This window comes from Leuciscus leuciscus, assembly GCF_965113295.1.
Source record: "Leuciscus leuciscus genome assembly, chromosome: 1".
Classification (NCBI taxonomy): Eukaryota; Metazoa; Chordata; class Actinopteri; order Cypriniformes; family Leuciscidae; genus Leuciscus; species Leuciscus leuciscus.
In genome coordinates, this window is record NC_138725.1 from 49950101 (window position 1) to 49974679 (window position 24579).

General features: G+C 41.0%; 1 protein-coding gene across 4 annotated transcripts in view; it reads left to right on the forward strand.

Moving 5' to 3' along the window:
- Positions 1-24579, forward strand: part of tnrc6c1 (trinucleotide repeat containing adaptor 6C1) — a 63087-nt gene that overhangs the window by 27019 nt on the left and 11489 nt on the right. For 2 of the 4 annotated variants that reach the window (XM_082180073.1, XM_082180072.1), the window contains exons 4-13: positions 10144-10461; positions 18621-21014; positions 21769-21954; positions 22263-22426; positions 22526-22603; positions 22825-22882; positions 22963-23111; positions 23224-23355; positions 23686-23829; positions 24404-24523. In XM_082180073.1, coding sequence (XP_082036199.1) covers positions 10144-10461; positions 18621-21014; positions 21769-21954; positions 22263-22426; positions 22526-22603; positions 22825-22882; positions 22963-23111; positions 23224-23355; positions 23686-23829; positions 24404-24523 — 3743 coding nt within the window. Of the gene's footprint in view, positions 1-10143; positions 10462-15821; positions 17392-18620; positions 21015-21768; positions 21955-22262; positions 22427-22525; positions 22604-22824; positions 22883-22962; positions 23112-23223; positions 23356-23685; positions 23830-24403; positions 24524-24579 lie in introns of those variants that run through there. The other 2 variants (XM_082180075.1, XM_082180074.1) reach the window with 2 other exon arrangements.

A 24579-nucleotide genomic window follows, 5' to 3' on the forward strand; every position in this document is an offset into this window, starting at 1 on the left:
CAGTTTGAATTTCATAAAGAAACTCTGCCAACTCTCCACATTCACGTGCATGTTAGTCAGCTGTCAGTATTTCTCTGAGGAGCAGCAGGCTCTCAAAAGAAGCCCTGTTGATTTGCATTGAGAACCAAACACACTGTGGTTCAATTGTTGCACTTTTACATGGGTAACTATTTTTACAACATCCCACAAATGGTGATGCAAATTCATGTCGATATGCTGTTGCTGGCCTGCTTTCTTTTTTTTTATCTTTCTTGTATTCAGTGTTACATGTGTTGTGTGAGAATGGAAACAATTTACTGATTGTATACTGTATCAGTACTTGACTTTATTTTTTAAGATGCTTTTTTGTAACAAAAGTGACTTACACTTACTACCAGAGAGCCACTAAACAAATAACCAATCTGACAAATTTAGTTTTTTTTTTTTATATATATTTCTTTAGGTGCATTTCTTTTCTTGTCAAATGTCAGGATGCCTGGCTGATGAGTAAATTAATCCAGCACTGCAAAAAGTACTGAATGTTTGTTGTTTAATAAACAGCTGTGTAGAGCTGGATTTTGGACCAATGAGATTTCACTATGGGTGAGGGGCAGTGCAACAACACAGAAATGGAAAGCAAGCGTTCGACACAATGCTGTGTGGCTTGTCGCACACAGGTCAACACAGAAGAAGAACATTTGATCACATGTTGCTGTTGTTTTATCGTGTTGTGCCTGGTGAGGACACTGTGTGAGACATGCTGCTGCTGTTGAATTTCTCGAATGGTCGAAAAAGGCTCTGGTGGTTTTGCTGATTTAGAGCGAGTGTGTGTTTGAACCGCTGAAGATGGTGGTGTGCGTGTATGTGGGGAGACAGAAACATTCTCTGACTGGGTCAGTATTTATAGCCTCCCTTAGGCAGTGTAGCCTACCGCCATCTTGTCTTTTTGCCTGCCGTGTATTCACACTAGCTCCATCTCCCTTTAAAAATGACTCTGATTTATAAAAGTGCTGTGCTTGAGTGTGTGTTTTGATTTGTGGTACATCACTTTCTGCATAAAAGGCCCACCATAGTGGTAATAATAGAATAAAGGGATGGTAGGAGACACACATAATGGCTTATAATAGAGCTGTCGGTCTTCTTACCATTTTTGTCTGAATGTCAAACAATTTGGTAGAATTAGGAGCGAAAGAACGTAGGCAGATGCGTACCGGTAGCACAGGTCAGGTGAGCCAAGCTCTGGAATCTGCTCGTCTTCACGCACGTTCCTTTGATCAAAAAGCTCTCGCTCATAAGACCCGGCCTGGACTAATTCCAGCCGAGGGTGTCAGACACCGACACGGCAGGTTACTGTGTGGTTCCTCAGTGTTTAGCAGTTAGCGGTGCTCAATCCCAGATTAGAGGCTTGTGCAAATTGCTTTGGTTTAAGAAGTGGCCTGAGTCCAAAGATAGCAGATTCCCCAGTGAAATTTGTGGCTTCATTGTTATGACACAATGTTGGGAAAGTTACTTTGAGGCTAATTAATCATAATTGAAAGTATTTAAACTATAGTTTATGAAGTAATAAACTTTATGAAGTAGCTAGCTAAACTTCAATCTTCTAACTGCTTTTTGCTAACCACTTTTAAGCTATTTAAGAGAGCAATCAATTTATCTGGCACGAAAGCAATGAGCAACTTAGGGGACATATCATGAAAATCTGACTTTTTCCGTGTTTAACTGCTATAATCGGGTCCCCGGTGCATCTAGCAACCCAGAAAACGTGAAAAGTGACAACCCAGTAACTTTGTTTTGGTAAGCCTTTCTCTGCAAGCATGTAAAAAAAATAAGCTGATCAGATTTCGCTCCCCTTCTGATGTAGGAAGGGGAACTTATTATAATGTTACCGCCCCTTCATCTGCACGTTTCCACCCACGACAGCGCCGCCATTTGGTTTTCGCAAGCGACAACAGTGTAACCAGTTCTAACGCAATGGCAAAAGTTTGAGAAAAGCATACAATCTCTCGCTCGGGCTACATCCTTGTGGTGTTTTGACCCAAAAATGCCACAGCTGTCTTATAAAGACTTAAGGGAACTGTGTCAACCTGTTCAGGTCACGAGGTGCATCTAAAAGTTGCAACCTCTTCCTGAGTTCTCCGTAAGGCTGAGTGTGAGAGCGCGTTTTTTTGTTATTGCCGGAGTATCCGAAGCTCGTGTAAAGGATATTTTGGTTAACACCCAAAAAGGGGCAAATTTGACAAGCTGTAATAAATGATCTGGGGGGTATTTTGAGCTGAAATTTCACAGACACATTCTGGGGACACCATAGATTTCTTGTGAAAAGGGGCATAATGTCACCTTTTAAATACAGCTAGTAAAATGAAAGAAATTAAGAAATTAATGTTTTCTATTTTAATAAATATAAAAAATGTAATTAATTCCTGTGATGCAAAACTGAGCAGCCATTATTCCAGTCACACGATCCTTAAAAAATCATCCTAATATGCTGATTTGATGAATAGAAATTTTAAACGAATGGCATTTATTTGAAATAGAAATTGTATGTAATATTATAAATGTTAACTGTCACTTTTGATCAGTTTAATGCATGCTTGCTTGCTGAATAAAAGTATTTATTTATTTTATTTCCCAAACCTTTGAGCGGTAGTGTATATTGATAAACAGCAGTATTTAACTAAATATTAATATTCTCCTTTCAGAAGTTCCTGATTTAAATGAGTCAATCTTTTTATGAATCAGTTCATTAAAAATAGCCGTCTGGATTAATCGTTGCACTAAAATGATTTGGACTTCCCAACATTACTTTAGAGAGATGATGAAGGCCACTGTAGGAAAGTCCCTTTGAGTATTGATTCAGTTTGCTGGTGTGTAATACAAAGTGATATTTTACATTGTTACGTTATACTGCTACTTTTTACTGGAACAATTACAACATTTTGAAATCAGCTGATCAGCTGATCACACTAGTAAAATAAAGTTGCATAACATAAGGAATTGAAGCTTATTGTTATTGAAACTCATTTTTGAAGTGAATAGTTTAATTGTACAATTAATTAAACAGACAATATTAATGCATTTGTACAGTGTCAGTGTTATGACGATCCGATCATTTTATTACTCTTTAAAGAGTAAAAGCATGTGCCAGAGAGGAGGGGAGGGTGTTCATTTGAAGTACAGTTAATTGAGGGTGAATACGGTAAGGATTCCTCTCTGCTCCGTGCTCGTCCCATGAGACACGTCCCCAGTCACTCCAGTTTTCATGTAGAGCAGCTCCCAGTCTCCTCCTCGCGTGGGTCTTTTCATCTCTCTGCGAGAAACCGCAGGCCTTAAATACAGCTACATATTTAAACGCTGCTAATTAAGATCTCCGGACTCATTCGTGCAAGGTTAAACATGGAAAGCGATGAGGTTAGCATGATAGGCGAGCGTTGCGATTATTTCCCTGCAATGTCTTCCACTGATTAATGATCTTATGTTTGAAGCCTTTGAAACGTGTCCATTGGCAGGGTCAAGTCATGCGTCACTCTCGGTTGTGTAGATCGTATTAGAGCTAATCTTATTGCTGCAGGGTATTGAACTCTGTGACCACGAGCTGGCTATTTTGTTTGACATCTATACTGTAAAAACAAAAGATTATTTGCTTGAGCTAATGCAGCGCTAGTCAACGTTGGCAAAGCACACATACAGATCTCAAGCCATTTTTTATGATGCTTGATGCTGAGATTCTGTTACATTTATACTGGTATATCTGACACCCAAACAGAAAAATCGGTTTGGTCTTATAGGCTATTTTACCATGGCTAGTCATACTTGTAGTTTCTTATCGTTTCGAGTCTTTTGATTTGAATATAATGTGAATTTGCATGAATATTATCTTTCTATATTACCATTTCAGTCGTATCCGGCTCTTGGTGATTCTATGGGCAAGAAACCGTCCATGAATTTTCATGGCAATGTTTTTTTTCCAGGGTAGGTTGGCAGGTCTTTCTCCAACCCTCCCTATTACATAGCTTGGGAGGACACAGACACACACACACACACACAAACAAACAAACCTGCATGTCTTTGGACTGTGGCAGGGGGAGAACATGCAAACTTTCTTGCTGTGAGGCGACAGTGCTACCCACTGAGCCACCGTGCCACACATTAATAGTACACTTATCTTTAATTTGTTATAAATAACATTTTGTTCATTTGTTTCAGTCAATTTCCAATTAAAAAAGGAAAATAATCAACAGATATAAAGTATACTACTCACCAATGCTGCATTTATTTGATCAAAAATAAAAAATAAATATGTTAATAAATTGTAACATTTTATTTATTCCTGTGATATGCAGTACTGCAATCACATAATCCTTCAGAAATCCTTCAAATATGATTTGATGCTTAAGAAATATAAGGCGTAGTACGTCTTTAGACATAAAAATGTCTTCAAAATAAATAATAAAAGTATAATTTTTCTTTTTTTAAGTCATACCGACCCCATACTTTTGTATGGTATTTGTGTAAAGTATTTAATTGGCTGAATTATGAAAAGAATTCAACTGAATTTACAGTTATTGAATCCAGGTTTTTATTGTATTTTTTGTATTTTTTTGTTGTTGCTCTATATAAACGTGAAGGATGCTTTTGGTTATTGCATCTGTTCTTGCTGACAAAGCACACAAACTCCTGTTGTGTCCTCCCCATAGCCATTCAAATTGCACGGTTCCTTGCAGTTATAATGAAAAGTATTACCCATCATTTCCTGAGCCAGCTGCTTGGTTAACAGTACATAAAGATGCCTTGCTTAAAACTATATTATCTGTTAACATCTGCTCACTCATTTTGACCTGTCAGTTTATTACATTTTGTGCATCCTGTAGCAGCCTGTGTGAGGTTTGTTTGTGTTGGGAGGAAGTGACAGATGCTCTGCTGTGATGAGATCTGGGAGAGGCGGAGAGAAAAAAACAACTGCAAGGTGTGTATCTCCATAGCAACAAGCTTAGTCTGGGACCCGGGGATGCACAAGGCATCACAAGGTGTCTGTGTAAGTGCCACCCTAAGGAGAAAATACTCCATGTGTCTGGCTCCTGAGGACATGCACAAACAGAGGATACCCTCTGCACTAAGATATCAGAAGAATAGAAGAATACTAAGAATATTTCAATGCTTCAGAAATATTCTCTCAGTAAGGAATGTAAATAGGGGTTAGAAATTATGAAAAAAAAATTTTTTTAATGAAAGTTAACTTGAAAGGATGTGATGAGTAAGAATTTGGTGAGAGAAACTGAGAATCTCTCTCTCTCTCTCTCTCTCTCTCTCTCTCTCTCTCTCTCTCTCTCTCTCTCTCTCTCTCTCTCTCTCTCTCTCTCTCTCTCTCTCTCTCTCTCTCTCTATCTCTCTCTCTCTTCTCTCCTCTCTCTCTCTCTCTCTCTCTCTCTCTCTCTCTCTCTCTCTCAGTATTTGTTTTTGTTGTTGTTCTTTTAAGAACAGGAAAACCTGGATATATAAGGAAGCCTAACAGTAGACCTGAAAAAAATAATGTAAATTAATACAATCTTTTAATACATTTTATGAATATACATTTTTCCAGTAATGCCCAAGCTCTAAAATATTTTATCAGGTAGAAATTGAGTGAAAACTATTTTTAAAGTTCCTAATCTTGATTGCAATGCAGGTCCTTTGAGGCAAAACGTTTGTGAAGAAATGTCTATTTGTGAAGTGCTATCTCTCTTAAATGTTTTTTTTTTTAACCCTGTCTGCTCACAATTGACCGAAAGTCATGAAAAAACCATGGAAATTCACTGGTCAGAAACTATGACTGGCTTGTGATATTAATATCACATTAACAGTACCAAGCATTTTCTCAAACAATTTCACAGAAACTTGAGTTTTTGTATGGATGCAAATCACTTAAATGTTTCCAAAAAATAAAATCAAGTTTACATTTTTTTTTTTTTATTATTGTTTTCTCCAGACTTTCTTGTCATTTGTACATGATTTTAGTTCCTTAACTATTTTTGTAGCCTATGATTTACAAACTCTATATAACTATATAATGTTTGGGAAAACAAGGACGGTTTAAAATAGAGCATTTACAACAGAGTCTGTCAAAGTGACAGATTATGATTTGGTAGCACAATATCTGTCTGTTCTCTCCTCCACAGACGGCCACTAACGTGCCATTGAGAGAGAGTGACGTTCAATTATATTGACCTCAAAAACCTGTTCACTCTGTGAGGTCTAATTCACATCTCCACATCTCATAACTCACTTACAGGCTGAAATCGGTGCTGGAAAGCGCTTTTGATCAAAATAAACCCACTCAGCGCTTTTTGGCCTCCGTTTGAAGTCACTGCTCATATTGGAAAGCCTGTCATTACGCGTTAGCAGCATGTGCGGAGTGTGTGTCTGTAGTAGGAGGTGCAGTCAGTGTGCTGTATTTACATTTAAGTTGTCTCCTCTGTATTTAGACTGGGCTCAGGTCCTGTAATTTCATCCTACTAAGACATGTTACACCATTCTCGTACCTTTAGTGCTTTCATCTGTCCTGTGAAGTCGAAGAATTGAACGTTTAATGCAGGATTTAATTTCTCTTCAGACAGTAAATGAAGCTGTCTATGTGAAAGAGAGAGAGATCTGTAGCACGCCGTAAGATGGAAAATACTCCCTCGGGCCAATATATTATGCTTCTTTTTTTTTTTTTTTTTTGAAATGAAATGCTGCTTAATTCTCTGAGAATTCAGAGTGCATGTTTTGCAAACAGACATCTTTAATATCTTAGCGGCCTCCCCAAAAGCTGATGTCTGCTTTTTCCTGTGTCAGTCTTTTCTTTTCTCCTTAGAGCAATTTTTATTTATTTATCTGAGCGCCTTTTGTGTTTTTTGTTTGTTTGATAAAAATAATATCTGAAAAAGCTTTTGCATTTCTGCACATGCAGTGTTTGTTCAGTGTTTCTGCTCCATACAGTAGATGGAACAATGGTAATTAAAATAATTTTCTTGGATCAGCAAGTCAATGTATATCGACAGCATTAATGGCATAATGTCCATTACCACAGACAATCATTTCTTTTTCTTTCTTTTTTTAAGTAACAGTATGGCACTTACAATGGAAATACACGGGGTCATGCACTTGCAAAATGTGGGTTTCAAAGCAGAAATGTGAAGCTTATATTTGTTAAAGCACTTGCATGAATTATTCAATCATACAAATATTTTTTTATATAGTTAAAATTTGTCTAAATCGTCATTCTTGTAGTGGGACTACTATTCAGGGCCGATTAACTAGTTATTCATCACTGTAATCCATATAAAATGTTGTCTTGTATCCACTGGAATATCATGTGAGAGTTGTTTTTTGTTTGTGTACATGTTTACTTCAAAACAACAAAAAACTTTAATAATTTTTTTAGCAATATAAATGGTATATTATTATATTATCATTTTATTTGATTATTGTCATTATTATTATATTATTTATTTTATTAGTATATTATTATTATTATTATTATTGTTGTTGTTGTTATTATTAACCCATAATATAAGATAAAACAGATCCTTGCCAGATCTCTGTGTCAATGGTCTCACTTTTACACGTGAGAGTGTGTATCAGAGCGACAAAGCTTTAAAATAAGTCTCAGTAAACTGGTTAGCAGTTAAAGCATTTCAGTTCACATGAATCTCCCAACGGTGTAATTGTTTGAGGATTTGTGTTGTGTGGCCATGTGTCCAGTGTTCAGAGAGCTGGATTTAGATGCATACACACAGAGACTCCTTTTTTCCCCCCTCATCTCCCATTCGAGGACTCATTGCATCTCCCTCCCCCTTCCACTCTCAAACCACCCCTCGCCAGTGCTGCGTTGTGATTGGACGAGTGCTGACAGTTTCCACAGAAGCTTCTAGAATACCCTTCATCAAAGGGCCCTGACTGCAGCAATTTTTCACGGCCAATTTTTTTAAAAGTGTGAATGTGCAGGTACTCCCAGAATAATCAAGAAAAATTAGCCATGCGTTTGGCAGTCCGTATGCTTCCCATAACACGTTCATAATCGGCTGTAACAATGGGCTGACTCAGACACGTATGTGAGAGGAGTGGAGGAATCCGTAGCGATTGGTCGGCCAGCTCTTGGCAGGCAGGCTGAGCTGGACTTAATCGGGGATTGGCGTCACCGATTCCATCTTAGCACTGCGACTGCGCCACTGGAGAGCGTCTGTGCTGCAAACATGCCATGAAAGAGAGCAAGGGGCCATGACTGGGGGAGGGACTTGCATGTGAGGGAGAGAGAAAGGGAGAAATTGAAAGGACATGTTCACACTAGCTCAGGATTCATGTTTTCATGTAGCATTCAGGCTGTGTCACAATGGGCCTCTCCAGTGCATAATCTATAGAATGTGATTGTGAGCCTCTTTCCAGCCGATTGGATAGAAGCAGTGGATGCTGGAGAATGTAGTTCACCTGATTACCACAAACCTTCTTTAATGAGTGCTTTAAAGACCTGACAGAAAACGCTGTATTTATACTTACACAAATGTGAAAGAGGCTGTGAGGGAGAGATGAGTTCTTATGTCAAGTCCAGTTTCACTCTTCATTGCATACCTCTTTTTTTTTTTTTTTTTACTCTTTTTGTTATCTCTTATCAAATTCTTAAAGAAACTGAAGTAAGTAAACCCAACTAAACTTAAATGTGCAAAAATAACGATTGAATCAAGTTATTTTGAAGTAAACCATTAGCTAACAATTACACATATTAGCTAAATATACCTTTACACATTTGATGTTAGGTGTTGGCAGCCAAAATATGAAACTGGTTACATCCATTGCATTCCCAAGTCAAGTGTAGTCCAAGTATTTGCTTTTTTATTCAGCACCTTGAATTGTTGTTAGCAGGTCTTCAACCCAAACACATGTTCTACACATCACCGCAATGGTAACACCCCAAAAACATCAACATAACCGAACACTGAACATGAATGAGGCCTCCCCTTTTCTCAGCTTGGTGAAAAATGCATAAAATAACACTTTGTAAACATTTACTCTCCCTATCCAGTCCCATGCGAAGCATGATGGATTGTGGAAATCTTGTTAACAGTTTATGCAATGCTACTTTAACACAATAAAATCATTCATGTAGTCCGAACTTTAATGGATTGTGGTTGAACATGATTAAATTAAAATGACAACATATCAAAAGATTTTCAACAAGCAGCAAAATCCTTTTTGTGTGTGTGTGTGTATTTCAATGTGTTGATCGACCATTGAACAGACTGTACTAGTTAATCATGTCATCGAAAATTCTCCCTACACTCTCAAACAGCTTCAGTAGTCATTTAACATTCAATTATGTAATTTGCAGTGCTTGTTTATCAGATGACTAGCTAATTCCCTCATGAAGTATGCAGTCTTGTACCTTTGCCTTTTTCCTGATATTTATATACGTACACTTTAAAATGCATACTTAATACTTAGTTGCGGAGCTGTTTTTTGAAGTTTTGACCTGTTCGACAAGGTCTTTGTGTGAATAATTGCAGTGCATCAGTGTAGACCTATCTTTGAATGCATTTTGATATTTCCCCCTCTGTCACTCTGCCTCAAAATTCAGAAGCTCCTAAAATCAATAAAAGCCCAAAAACCCCACAAAGTTGAGTTATCAAATAGTTTTTGGTGTTTTTCCTCCTCCAAGCTTCTGCTCCTCCACCAGACAGTGGTTTATCTCCGAGCAGTATATGCATCTCCCCCCGTCTGTGAGATAGGAGTGCGTTACGTAAGTCCGGCACTCATTCACACAGATGTTTGTGCTCCCACTGCTTCATCTTTGCCTCTGCCTCAGGCGGAGATCTGCCTGGATCAGTCTCTCTGATGGCTAATTGTGTAACTGTTTCTACCTCCTCCACAACACTGAGGTATTAAGATAAACGGTACTTTCGTTTCTTTTCGTCTCCCTCCCCAAGCGCCCTTCTGCATCTGTGATTGGTAGAGACAGGCGAACCGACATCCTCAATGGTCTCGCACCCGCTCATCCCTCCCGAATCCTCTCATAGTCATCCCTCTAAAGACACTTCCTGTTTGCTTTCGTTACGGCATGTGCTAAAATTAACTTTATGCTTCCCTCTCCCCTTCTCTCTCTCTCTTTCTCTCTCTGTCTGTCTTTCTCTCGCTCTTTCATCTCTGTGTCCACAGTGCCAGACTCTGCCAAGCCCAGCCCCACCCCTCCTCCCCCCACCAACCCCAGCACCGCCATCAACCCGTCCGTGCCCTCAGCCAGCAGCAGCACTGGTGGCAATGGCAAGCGCGCACCCTCCAGCAACCAACAGCAACAACAGCAGCAGCCGGCAGCCCCTCGCTACCCGCCCAGAGAGGTGCCCCCTCGTTTCCGTCAACACGAACACAAGCAGCTACTGAAGCGGGGCCAACCTCTGCCCGCCGGGAGCACGGCTCTTGCGCAGCCAGTGTCCGCCAGCCTTACACCTCAGCCCTTCTCCTGCCAGACCCACCCAGGTCAGCCTCTCCTCCATGATGCACACGGGACAGCATGCTGAGTCAGGGACCAGGGTGCAGCCCACAAAAATCTCACGGCATTTGTGTCGACCAAAGTTGGTGACCATGTGGTCTTTTTTTGTTGTTGTCGTTTTATAAAATATTGGAGGAAAGTGGAAGAGCTGGTTGTGGCGGAGGTCGTTTGGATGCTGGTTTGTACAGGCTGTGGTGGTCATACAGCACATTGTGTAAAACTATAATATAAAACTGTGTTCTTAATTAATAAACGATATACCAGCGAGGTGATAAATGGAGACAAACAAATTACAAATAGGCAGAGAAAAGAAAAACTAGGCGATGAGAGGCAGCTGCCAAGTTTCACACTAAATACTGTAAGCTGAAAAGAAAAGTCATCAAGAAAATAAAATTGACCATTCTTATTTTTTATGGAATAATTTTTTTGGAATTTTATGGTGTAATTGGCTGGGTAAAAAAGGATTTAATGATTGATTGCACTCTTAATGTACCCAACAATATACCCAAGAATCAAATTGGAATTTAATTGAAATTGTGAATCGGAACTGAAACAAATCGGGAAATATGTAACTATATTCAGGCATAATATTACATTTTTATTAAAAATAAAACTTGTAAGTTATAACGGGTTTAAAAAAATGCCTCTTCTTCCATGACACCGTACCTATCAAGCTATTTTTTTAATCTAAGGGGCCATTCACATCACATAACACATTTTTGATATAAAGAACGCAAGACGCGTGCAGTAGAAATGAGATGTGTTTTTTTTAAGTTTAACTTTTTTTGAGTGCCACATTTTTACAATGCCGTGTTGTGCGAGACACCGCAAGAAGAGAGAAGCGAGACGTGGAGCACAACTGTCAGAAATGATGGTCTAGCACGTTTACGTAGACAAACAATGTATAAGTAGCACAGTGGAATGAAAAAGTACATTATGTGCAGCCCCTAATGAGGCACAAAAGATGTGGTTCAATAGGCAGTAAAATGGACTAATTTATGCATCACACAGTCAGGGTCTTGTTAAAATCTCCTGTTGACATTTTAATCATGGTCTTTTTGTTATATAGTGTTGTTTGAACTCATTCGTGTGTGCATGTGCAGTAGGCAGTAGTGGATGCTGTTTTTTTCGCTGTCTCTGTTTTGCAGGCAAAGAAAGTTAGGTTGAGAGAAACAGTCATGCTGAGCTGTTTTTTTGCTACTTCCTGTGTTTGGAGGCGTGTGGGTGTGCCAAGAGTGTTGTAGTTTGTACGTGGACTTGGCAGTCTTCAGCTGTTTCTGTGGCTTCTCGACTGATGTGGCGGAGTGAAAGAATGAGTTTGAGAGGAGAAAGGAGAGATGGCAGACGATCAGCTCTGTGGGCAGGGGTGATTCACAGCTTACAGTAAATGTGCGTGATTTTAAAGGAGTCTCCTTTGATTGGGAGGAGGGAAGAACTGTCCATGTGCCGGCCCATATATGTGCCATGCCAGAGTATTGATTGGCTCTGGTCTGAAGCAGGGGTTTTTCAATGCTTTTCAGGGCAAGAACCCCTCTGGCAATAGAGACATGGAGCAGGGACCCTGATACAAAATGTCAAACAGAGCTACATATTAAGCATATAGTCTTCAATATTAATAGAGACCAATATTATGATATACAAGTTATATGCTAAGACAGTAGATTAAAACTGTGCGTTTTATTGTTGCACATCCATATTTTTCTATATATTACTTTTTATTTTATTTTTATGCATCATAACAAGCATATGTTGCGTTTTAAAAATAACAATTAATTATTTGGTCACAATGATTGTAAATTATTTTAATAGTTTTGCAGAGCATTTTAATCTTACTAATCAGATGGACAATTAAACATTTCAAGTTCACTAAAACTTCAAATTGTAATTTTGCTGTGTGATGGACAATTAAGAATCAAATCACTGTGCATCTGAAGTTAGTGAGGGTTTTCCAGTAATTTGCAGATGTAATGTGTAAGCAACGGCTCCACCATAACAAGAACAGCGATGTACAGTGAGACATTTAAGATTATTTACAAGAAGTCATTCTTTTTTACAAAAATGGAATATCAAAAATATATTGAAATGAATATTTTTCTATTAATATATTAGCCTGCATTTATCAATGTCAATTGCAATTTCGTGAGTGAATCCCGCATTTGTATGTAGATGTCACATCCGAAATTTTGCAGCATGTACTTAGCCGTCGGTCCTCTTAGCAGCATAAAAAACAAAACTTTTATTCAATTAATTATATATATCCTCGGAAGCACGTAAAGGCCGCTCCATTTACAACCACTAAAAAGCTGTCATTCATCTCTGTTGGCGATCTTACAAAGTTCCATTAAAATCAATAGATATCTACACTGCACAATTAATCTCTTATTTTGTTTGTCTTTGTTAATGAGAGGATTCGTAAGCATGCAGAACTCTGATGTTTTAAGCGGTGAGTGGAGTCTGATTAAATTAAACATCTCTCATTGTGTTCAAGAGATCAACAAACATGACTGTGCATTGCCTGTATGGCAGTCCCAGAATGCATTGTGATAGTTTTTAAAAACTACCTACACTTGCATATCTTTTCCTGCTTGCTTCTGTCTCTATTTGTTGAGTTTGCTTTTGGGTATGTTTTGAGTCGACACGTGCACTGAGCTGTGGTTCCGCTGAATGTTACTTAACGGTCATTGGGAGCCTAGCAAGTAATAAGAGCTCCCAGCTTTCTCTCTGTGTGTGTGTTTTTACAGGAAGCCACTGGAATGCAGCCGAATGGCCCACAGCTCTGCTTTAAGCCAGAAGCAGCAGCACAGAGGCTGTATTCATTTAGCTTGTCTCTTTTGCTTTCCTACAGTCGTCACATGGATATCTAATGTAAAACAGCCCAAGGGTCAGAAACGCTTTGCCTTCTATCCTCAGAAATTGTAGAAGTCGATGCATTTTTACTTTTGTGTGGCCTCGTGCCCCATTTCCATGAGTCTGTGTGTATACACAATCACGCCTGTAATAGTGTGATTAGGTATACAGCTTGTAATGGTGTGAATGGGTAACAGCTAGTCAGAGTACAACTGAATAAAACAGAATGCCAGGGTCTTGAGTCATTATTTAGCTGTAGGGTTTGTTGTTGTTGTTAGAGGCACATAAATTACACACTTCACCTTTAAGGCCTAGTGCATTTGTTTCTGAATGTAGATTTGAGGTTTATGTTGCACAGTGTGGCCGGCTGATCTGTGGAGTGGATTACAACTTACAGCCCTGCTGTTGCAGAGGAATTATCAGCTCATTATGGGCCTGTTTGCCTCAGTGAGTCCTGTGTTCTCTTCTCCCAACCACCGAACAGACCTGAGCGCTGGCTCTGCTCCCGGCCATACAAACTTTCTCTCTTTCTCTTTTTTCCTGTCACACCCATACAACTTGCATGCATCCTACCAACGCCAACACTGTTGTGACCGGGAAGTGAAGTTGACCGGGCTGAGAAGGCCCAGCTTAGGAAATGATAAATAGAACTTTCCCATGTAAAATGGACTGAAGCCTCTCTTCCTCCCAAAAGTAATGTAATCAAGAGCTGAAAAAATATTCTGGTAGAGTAGTTTGCTTCAAGCCAGTACAGCTAGCTTTCCGTTTCTTTGGTTTACAGAGAACACATGCACATACAGGCATTGAGGGCTTTGTCAGCAATCTATACCAATATGCTGCTCTGTACTATTTTATTGCCTGGTCTTGATTAGTTGGATGAGTTCTTATTGTCATGCCTGTGTTATTCTGCTAACATCTGTCCTAGTCGCCCCCTGCTGCCCAATGCTAGTGGTCGCCTAGTTTCAGCCTATTCCTGATGTCACATCCTGCCATGGATGAGCGGGACTGTGGTATAGTAGATCAAGACGGATGGTTGTTGCATAAGACCCTCATGCATACTGGCCCCTCCCTCCTCTCTACCACTATGCATCTTTGCAACAACTGACAAATGGCAACATCAGTAAAGCCCTCTGTTCTTCGCCCCACAGTATCACTGCTATTGATTTGTACATGAATGCATATACAAACACAGGGCAAAAAATGTTAAGGATGCATATGGTGCGGTTCTGCATGACACAGTTTATGCTTCCATTCACAGTGGTTACTATCCTGGTTAAAACCAGACCATTCTCAGTAGTAACTGAGTTATGGTCTGGCAAAGCTTCATTAATAACTCATTTCCAAAGGGGCGTCACCAACGGACGTCGCTCAAATGCCTCTGGGCGCAATTGGATAGACCTAAAACCAATCAGAGCGATCGTCATCGTGTAAAGCCATATGCTGCGTCCCAATTCGCCTAAGTTACACTACGCCATAAAAGTATGTACTCTTTTTGTGAAGAAAAGGTATTTACTTTTGAATGTGTAGCAAAAAAGTAGGCAAGCTTTGGGACATACTACTTCGTCATCTTTATCGGACGGATCTGTCGCGTGCATCCCGTCATGTAAACTGCCCTGTCAATCATCTTGTCACAGTTAAAATCCTCTATTAAATCTAATTTCATTTCCTACCGTTTCGGAGAGAAATGTAGTAGCACGTTCATCTGCCAGTGGGTCTTTCATGGAGACTGTCCTCATGTGTTTGCAATTTGAATATAATAATGCATTTAAAAGTTGGTGCGCTTCACCAACGGACGTCGCACAAATGCCTCTGGGCGCAATTGGATAGACCTAAAACCAATCAGAGCGATCGTCATTGTGTAAAGCCCGCCCCAACGTTTCTGATTGGTGCTGCGATTTCGACGGATTAGAAATGGGCTTGAATGAGCTCTTTGCCAGACTACTTGCAGAGCAAATCTAAATTTGCCGGAAGTTGTCTGGGTTTTCCCAGGCTAACTGGTTACATTTGTTTTAGTTAAAACTGTGAGATTGATTGCAGTGGAAAGGAATCGAATGCAGAGGTCCTGAGACTTGAGATTTATCCCCGAAAAACCAGTGAGATGTGTTGCTGCAACGTGTAAACCAATGTAAAAAAAATTAGAACTTGCTGAAAGAAGTTGAAGTATTAATACTTAAAACTAAAACTGAAATATATATTTTTTAACTATTTAGAAATATTTTAAAAAAATGGCAAGCTCAATACATAGTTACTAAAGGTTAAACTAAAATTTAAATGAAAACTGTATAAAAGTATAAAGTATAAAAATAAAAGCCAACTCAAAATTGTGTAAAAAACTATAATATAGAAAGAAAACTAAAACAAAACTGGTTTAAAGGACAAGTTCGTTATTTTACACTTAAAGCCCTGTTTACAGATCGTATCTGATGAAATAGAACGGTTAAGATTAAAATTTGGACACATGCTCCTGTCCCGAGAATTTTTGGTTTATTTCGCTCCCCCCCCGTAAATTTGTACATTTACACATTTACACTCCTGATTTGTTCAGTTTAATTTAAGATTAACATTGCTAATACACTGGAATCTTCCTTCTAATTTGAGGAAATGGCAAAGTTTAGACTTTTTTTGTATATTTTTCAGAAAATGTAAAAATAACAATGGTTGACCTCTAATAGTAACAAATGACATCCTCTTTGGTTTAAGTGTTCCTAAATGTTGGCAAGACATTTTTAGGTAATTCTATTTAGAGAAAGTGTGCACGTGTGCCGCTGTTTGTCTAGTGTTTGACTGGACTAATTTGTCTCCAACACAGGATGGTAAACTCACTCCTTTCCCCTTCCTCGGCTGCATCGTGCTGCCTGGATAGTACTCTGGCACTCTTACTGTAATAGTTACTACAGAAAGACACAAACAAAACCAACCAATAACTATTTAGGTAGTAAAACCATGGTCTAGCATTTAGATCTACTTGTTTGAGGATTTTCATAAAAGGGTCATTTGCAGAAAAGGGAATAATCAATAATGAGGCTTTGATTACATCATTGCATATTTGGCTAGAAAAAGCTGGCTCTGAGTTGGAGTACAATACGAGTCTCTGTTCTCTTCGGACTTTGGTGTTTTGTGTATATAGGAGGCGCTGGGATCATTTGTAAACAATGCCCTCCTTGATGCCAAGAGCTAGTGTGCTTTTGTAAGTGTTCATCTCATTTTCTGTGTTTCTATCTCTCCTGTACTGGAGCCATCCCTTCTTTTCTCCCAGCATGCATGCTTTCCGGTCGTCTTTTTGTCTCCTCTGCATCATTAAAGAGCGGGCACACTCTGCACAGACATTTAGTCCTTGGCCACCTGCCCGCCTACATGTGATCCTCATTTGGTGTGTTTATCCTGTTTCCCATTCAGCCATTGAAGTGTTGTTTTCCTCTAAACTTAGGACCGCACCTCTAGTATGCAGAGCTACAACTTCACACACCCACTGTACTTTTAATATTACAAGAAGACTACTAAAAATTAGCCATTATGACAGGGACCTGTGTGTGTTTCTGTGTTTGCAGTCCTTGCAGTGCAGCCTATGCTCTGAGGCTGGCTTGCTTTTGTGCATCTATTCAGCTCGCTCTATTGTGAGCAGCGGTGCTAATTGCAGTCTGAATGGTCTCGGCTAAATGTTTTGTGACAGTTTGAAAGCATGAAAGAAGAGAAGGGTGCACAAGAAAAGAATCTCTCTTTTTTGTTTTGTTTTTCCTCCCTCCTAATGGCACAACGGAATGCTTTTGGCTTTAACCTTCAACTCCCATGCAACCCCTTTCCCCTCCCTCACGAGAGAGTCTCCTCTCCGAATCAGGAATAGAGGTAGATATAAATAAAGCCCGGGTGAGGGAACAGAGATCGGATCCTGCCGAAGCTGTGAGGGACGAACGGGGCGGTCGCTCGTGTACTGAGCTGCAGCTCCTTGGCAGCATTTCAAATATGAGCCTCAGAAGCCTCTCGAGCAGCAGACATATTGTAACAGAGATGGCCAGTGCTCTGCACGCAGCCTAGCGCTTCTCTCAGGATGGTCGGGCGACATCTCTCTTCAGGTACTTTTCCACTTCTCTGCGACCCCACCCCCTCCAACCTCATAGTACGATCCTCCACGCGCTGATAACAGGCATTTCCTTTGCTTTGCTCGCTGCTGTACTGCTGCTGTTTGATTTGGAAGCATACCATTCAAATAACTGCAAATAAAACGCAAATCCTTAAAGCTATTGCATTGCTTGTTAGAGATTAATGTAGGGCAGAGGTTTGCTGAGCTCATCTGATAAACTTTCTGTAGTGAGAGACTGTAAGATGTTGATGGCAGCTCTAAGCTTTTTTGGCTTCAGTTCAGATTTGATAAAATGGCGTCCTTTACTACGCAGTGACTCTTTAGAAGGACAGCGTTTGTGTTGGAAATGCACTATCCTCTCTTTTATACACTCCCTCTTTATCTTTAGTTGAAAGGGGTTTTTGCGTGATTGGTGACAAAGCTTTGTGTGCACGAACGCTACTGCTGCTTTGCTCAGATCTGACACAGACTGAGCTGTCTGCGCATGCAAAGCCACACAAAAACAACAACAGAGTTGAGTGAGTGCCAGGAGGCTGGGCAGAATTTGCCAACGAATGAACACAACAGGATCCTATTATCCATATGTGGGCATTTGCACTGCTTTCAATGTTGAGCTCAATGTGTCAGATCAGATTTAGAATGAACATCTTTGAAACCAAAGTGCGGTTGTAACCTGTCAGTCCAGCAGAGGGAGATGGTTGTGGTTGGTAGAAGGTTTTGTGGTGACAGCAGTGAAAAATAATGTCTCCAGGCTAGCACATACATGTGAACCTGCATTTTTGAAGGTGCATTTTTATTATATTTGTATTGGTTATGACCATGGCTACCGTGCTGATGTAAAACTCAATTTGTCTTAAAGGAAAAAAAATGTTTTGATCAGTCTAAGCAGATCTTGCGGTAAATGGTCATTTAGATGAATGATTTGAAGTGTTTTTTTTGTGTTTTTTTTATGCAAATTAAAAAATGCATCATCTGAGAACTTTGTATTTGTATCTGTGTTTTTATATTTTTGAAAATAAAAATATTTTCCAAAATCTAATTATAATCTACTGCAGTATTGATAACAGCATTTATACATATAATGTTTTTCGTAATAACATGTCGTCTATAAAGAAAATAATGCCTTGTTGTGATGATATCATGAATTCATTAATTCATATATATATATTACATTCACAGTATCTTAATAATTTGTTTCTTTCTCTCCAATTCTTTTTGTAGAGCTGCCCCCACAGAGTGGCCTGGCAGCCCAGTATGAGAATATATCCCTCAGTCGCAGTGCCACTACAGCCTCTACCAACAGCTGCAGCGGCTGGGATCCACTGATTATTGACGAGCGCGATACGGAGGCGTGGCCTTCCATTTCATGCAAAGAAAGCCACGCACCTGCAGGATGCCCCTTGGACACTGAAAGTATCAGTGACATCAGCAGCATGAGCATGGCCACAGGAGCTGGCCAGCAAGGCCATTTCTCCACCAATCACCCCAGCAAAGCCAATGCCAGCCACTCAGGAGGTCTGCTCTCTAGTCAGGGTGGGGCCAGCAGAGGCTGGGGCTCTGGCCCTTCTCCTGCCAGTGGAGGAGAAGGGAAGAATGAAGTCTCCAGCACATCAGTGGGAGCCAGGGGTTGGGGCTCCTCCAACTTTAACTTGAACTTAAACCCCAACGCCAACCCCTCTGCCTGGCCAGTTCTGGGACATGAAGGGACTGGCATGGGTGGTGGCAGCTCAGGAGGAAGCAACCCTCCTCCTCCTAATCTCTGTAGCCCACCGGGCACTTTGCCTAGCCAGGGCTCTAGCAGCAGTGGCAGTATGGGTGGTGCCAATGGAAATTCTGCAGGTAATGGTGGCAATGGCAATGGCAGCACCACATGGGGTAGCATTGTGCCCAATGACTCCTCAGAGCCACACTCCACCCCATCCACGAATGTGTCTTTCATCTCCGAACCTCAGAACCTTAACACTGATGGACCAAATCACACTAAGCAGGAGCCCAGAAGCCCAGGCCACAGCCTGTCTAACTGGGGCGTTGTCCCTGCAGGCATGGGCTCGTTTATTCAAACTCCAGGAGGAGCCTCGCAAGTCAATGGAGACGAGGAACTTGTTTGGGGTAATGGAGATGCCAAGTCTGGTGGTGGCTCAAAAGATTCTGGTTGGGACTCAGGGAGCAGCTGGGGACAAGGAGGGGCCTCAGGAACTTCTGGCTGGGGACAAGCTGCCTCAACTGGGGACTGGGGTAAGCATTCCAACAGTGAGGCCAAAGGATGGGATTCCTCATGCTCTCCCACCCAAGAGCAGCAGCTCAATTCTTGGGTCCGTGGGGCCAAAGCTACAGCTAGTGAGGGAAGCAGTGACAGCATGGAATGCCATCCTCGCATGAGGGACCACCCATCAAGAGATGAGGCTCCCCCTATTCTGCCAGCCCAGGATATGGACCCTCGGGTTCTGTGCAACACAGGCTGGGGACAAACACCAGTGCGGCAACACACAGCTTGGGAGATTGAAGAAGCTGCACGCTCCAACCGCAAGAATGACATTGGAACTGAAGCCTGGTGCTCGTCATCAAATGCAGTCAAAGTAGGACCAACACCAACTTCTGGCAGTGCCAACCCAAACTCTGGCACTACATCCAGACCTGACTCTGGAGGCAAGAATGAGGGCCCCTCTCCTAATACTGGAGCTGCACCTGGATGGGCCACAGCCATGCCATCACCCCAGGCTAGCTCTGGTTGGGCTGATCCAACCAGCAACAAGAAACCTTCCAGTGGTCCTGGAAGTTGGAGCAGTACCCCAGCCGGAGGCCAAGGTGGCAACCTGCAAAAAAGTGGTCAGACTTGGGGTTCAGAGGAGAAATCTCCTACCTGGGAAGACAGTCACTCTAAAGCCAAACCACAGGGCTGGGCTGAGGGGCACAAACAATCTCACGGATGGGGCAATGGACCTGGTGGAGAAAGTGGGTCTGGAGGAGAATGGGGTGAACCTGGAGATGGAAAGAAAAATGGTCCCTCCAGCTCTACCTGGGAGGGAGAGGGTACTAGCTGGAACGAGGGCTCCAGGGGATGGGGAAAGCCTGCCCCGGGAGTAGGGGGAAACTGGGGAGATGCACAACGCCCCAGTGTGCCACCACAAGGATGGAATAACAAGCCTCAAGAGGGCACCAATGGCAGTAGTGGCAGTGGAAGCGGAAGCATGGGTTCTTGGGGAGGTCCTAGCTCTGTAAAGCAGAGTGGCTCTGGATGGAGTGGAGGAAATGGTGGAGGTTCTAAACCTGACCATCCTGGAGACCCCACTGGATGGGAAGAGCCCTCTCCACCCTCCATCCGCCGTAAGATGGAGATCGATGACGGTACCTCAGCTTGGGGGGACCCAAGCACTTACAACAAGACAGTCAATTTATGGGACAGGAATAACCCTGGGATCCAAGGCAAACCAGGACCTGGCAATGCCAACAATGTACCCAACAACCATCATCATCATCATCCCCACCATAACCAACCTCCCATGCAGCCTCACAGCCATGGAGGGCCAAACTCAAACAATAATAACATTTCCCCTGATAATGCTGGCCCACATCAAACGGGACCGCCTCACAGTAGAACAACCCACATGAATCCAGGTAAGAAACAAGACTCTTTGGCATTTATTGTCAATGACCTTTAATTAGTTAAAATATATCTCTATACTTTTGATTATAATGCCATACAAATCAAGAAACAAAAAAACTGAGTAACAGTTCATGCTAACAGAATAGTGTTTACATTCAATCTATGAGTGAAGTTCAACATATAGTGTTCGAGCCAGGAGGAAGTGTGTAATTAGAGTTGGGTCGCCATCTGTGGGGAGTATCACTATTCCTCAGCAGGATACTTGGAACAGACCCGACGCCCTCTGCTGTTTGTGTGTAGCTTTACACTCCCTGTGCCAAAGCTGTATTTAACATGGCATCCTCAGTTCTCCCATGTGCCAAGAACTGAACAGACATTTCATATTGTAGCTTATTATTCCATTTTAAGAAAGTGGAGCTTACCAAGTTACATTTGTTTTTTAAATAAAGCAAAGCTTTAATTACAATATATGTTTTAAAATGAATAAATTCTTAAATTCATGTTAATTTTTTTAATTCCACTTCGTACTCCATGTGTTATGCTGGAAATGTAATTTGTAGAGGGGGAAAATGCAAAATAGAATTGTTATGCTGGTAATATAATTTATAGAGGGGAAAAATGCAAAATAGAAGATATCTAAATTTTGGACCCCACTGTATGTACTGCATGGTGCAAACCTTTAAAGCATTTAGTACATTACTTAATATGCAGTGAAAACTTAACTTAAGTTGCACTTGTTCTGAAGTTTGCAATATTTCTCTGCAGGATGGGGTGAGATGACAAATGTCCATTCAAAACCTGAGGGCTCATGGGGGGAGCCAGCCGCCCCTGCAGTAAGTGTGGACAATGGCACTTCTGCATGGGGCAAACCCCAAGGTGGCTGGGGTGATAATGGCCCTGAGGTCTATGGTCGAGGCAACGGACCCCCTGGATCTGCCCCCTGCAAACCTGGTTAGTTTTATTCACTTACATTTATTTGAATATAATAATTAAATATTACAAAAAAATCACATGCAATTATCCAGTTCCAAATTTACAGTGTTGGAAATTGATGTTGGTCAGATGCTAGTTATCAGAGCTTTGAAATGTGCAACAACAGGGCCCCCTGTTGTTGTAAATAATGCATTGCAGGATTGTACATATTTTGCTATTTCAGCAAGGAAAAAATTGTTTGTTTCTTTTAATTGTAAACATAACCATTTGCAAATATTGATCTGTACTATGGACACTTCCATAAATCTATCTTTTTCATCCTCCAGCCCCCAAATCTATGCAAGATGGCTGGGGAGGTGGTGAGGACATGGGCATGTCTGCAGGGCAATGGGAGCAGGATGACGGCGACATGTGGAACAGCACTGCATCTCAGGAGAGCAACTCCTCCTGCAACTCCTGGGGCAACCCACCCAAAAAGAGTCTACCAAAGGTAAAAAAATTAAAATAAAAAGCTACATGAGTTTAATGTAGGTGTTAGTCACATTACATGCTGCAGATTGAGCTCATTGATCTCTGTTTTTGTTTAAAGGGAAAAGTCCCAAACAAACAGGATGATACCTGGATAATGAATCGTCTCATCAAGCAGCTTACTGACATGGGCTTCCCTGTAAGTGCTGCTTATCTCTGTAAATATCCCAAATATCCCTCTGTATATTTGACTGTTGTGCCTGGGCTTTATTTTGTGAAACTGACTGGCTAGTTGTACATTATCCCTTACATATAGCCATAAATGTCTAGTTACAAATGTATTGGCTTTTTAAAATTAATATTTATTAATGCAAATGGTTAATATATGGGTTTTTACTGTGCTTGTGTTTGTTTTTGCAGAGAGACCCTGCAGAAGAGGCCCTCAAGAGCAACAACATGAACTTGGATCAGGCCATGAGTAGGTGTTATACCTGCAAAATCTTCAAGTTTCTTTTTTCTTTGCTAGAATATTGTATTTAAATATTAGTTGTGTTGTAGGCGCCCTTTTGGAGAAGAAGACCGAACTAGATAAACGGGGGATGGCAATCTCTGACTATAACAACGGCCTAGTCAATAAACCAATGGGCTGCAGGCCTTCAGTCATCTCCAAAGAATCCTCTTCAGATCGCCCCCCCTTCTTGGACAAGGTTTGTGCTTCTCACAATTAAAAATCAGCACATTCTGGTTATTCCCTCTAGAAGACTTTACATTGTGGTGGATATTGTTTGACTTTTAGTTTTTTCGTTCTTTCCTCCTCAGGATGCTGGGCTAGCAGATGATGCCCAAACCTCACCGTTTATGCCTTCTCCGAGCCTGAAGCTCCCATTGGGTAGTGCTTCACTCCCTGGCCAGAGCCTTGGAGTTGCAATGCAAAACTTGAACAACAGACAGGTGGGTCTATGAGGATCTATGTATATTTGTCTTCGATATTAAACCATATCTATTGTTTTTGTATATCTATTTAACTTTAAGTTTTATGTCTGTATTAGTTTTATATAATACAGTGACAGTCATAAAAACAAATATTAATTTCATAAGTGTGGCTTAAGTGCCTAGATACTTTTTGGGGTGCCCACTGTTTTTCAGCATTATATTAGTCATCGTCTACATTTCTGTGTAGATATTGGTATATTGCCCACGTTAAACCAGCAGCAAAACAGCTTTGAGCATATCCTCATGAAGTCAGATTCTGAATGAGTAGTTTTGTGTGCGTTTATGTAGATGCAGAGTGGAGTGTTTGGTAGTAGCGGAGCAGCACAAGCCCGGGCCCTGCAGCAGCAGCCTCCTCTCCAGCCGTCAGTGCCACCTCTCAACTCGTCCCAGCCTAGTCTTCGCGCTCAAGTGCCTCAGTTTCTCAGCCCTCAGGTGTGCACAGACATGGACACATTTTTTTTCGCACTAGGGGTGGGAATCACATGGTACCTCGATACGATACACAATACATGGCTCACGATACCGATATCATCACTGTACAGCAATTCTGCGATAATCAGTATATTGCTAGACAATCCTATAATGATACATCACGATATCTGTCTAATTATGAAAACAAAATGCCTGTGAAAAGGTTAAGTGCAGTGCATGCTCAACATATATGTCTGTGCATGCATATATGCATCTATTATTTTACTCACACTGCTCTCCGCCATCCTGTTAAAAACCTCTTTTTCTTAGGCTAGTTAACTTATGTTTACGTTTCCTTCATTAATGTGTTGAGCGCCACCTCGAGGAGCCATGAAGTAGCGACGCTGGGAGCAGGGAAATCTATTTAGAGCGCCTTCTAAGGAGAACGATATATAGCCCTATCAATATTTTGTCCCACCCATATTTAGCACCTTACTGTGACACTGACTTCATTTGGTGACAGTTTTTCAACACTTGAGTGTTGTGTAGGAGTGATGAAATCATGCTGAACTCTTGACTGTTTTTTCACTGAAAGGTTCAAGCACAGCTTTTACAGTTTGCAGCAAAAAACATTGGTCTCAACCCTGCACTTTTAACCTCACCAATAAACCCTCAGCATATGACCCTGTTGAACCAACTTTATCAGCTGCAACTGGTAAGTGCCAGTTTTTTGACATCTTGTTGATACTTTCATCTGTAATTTAAAGAATT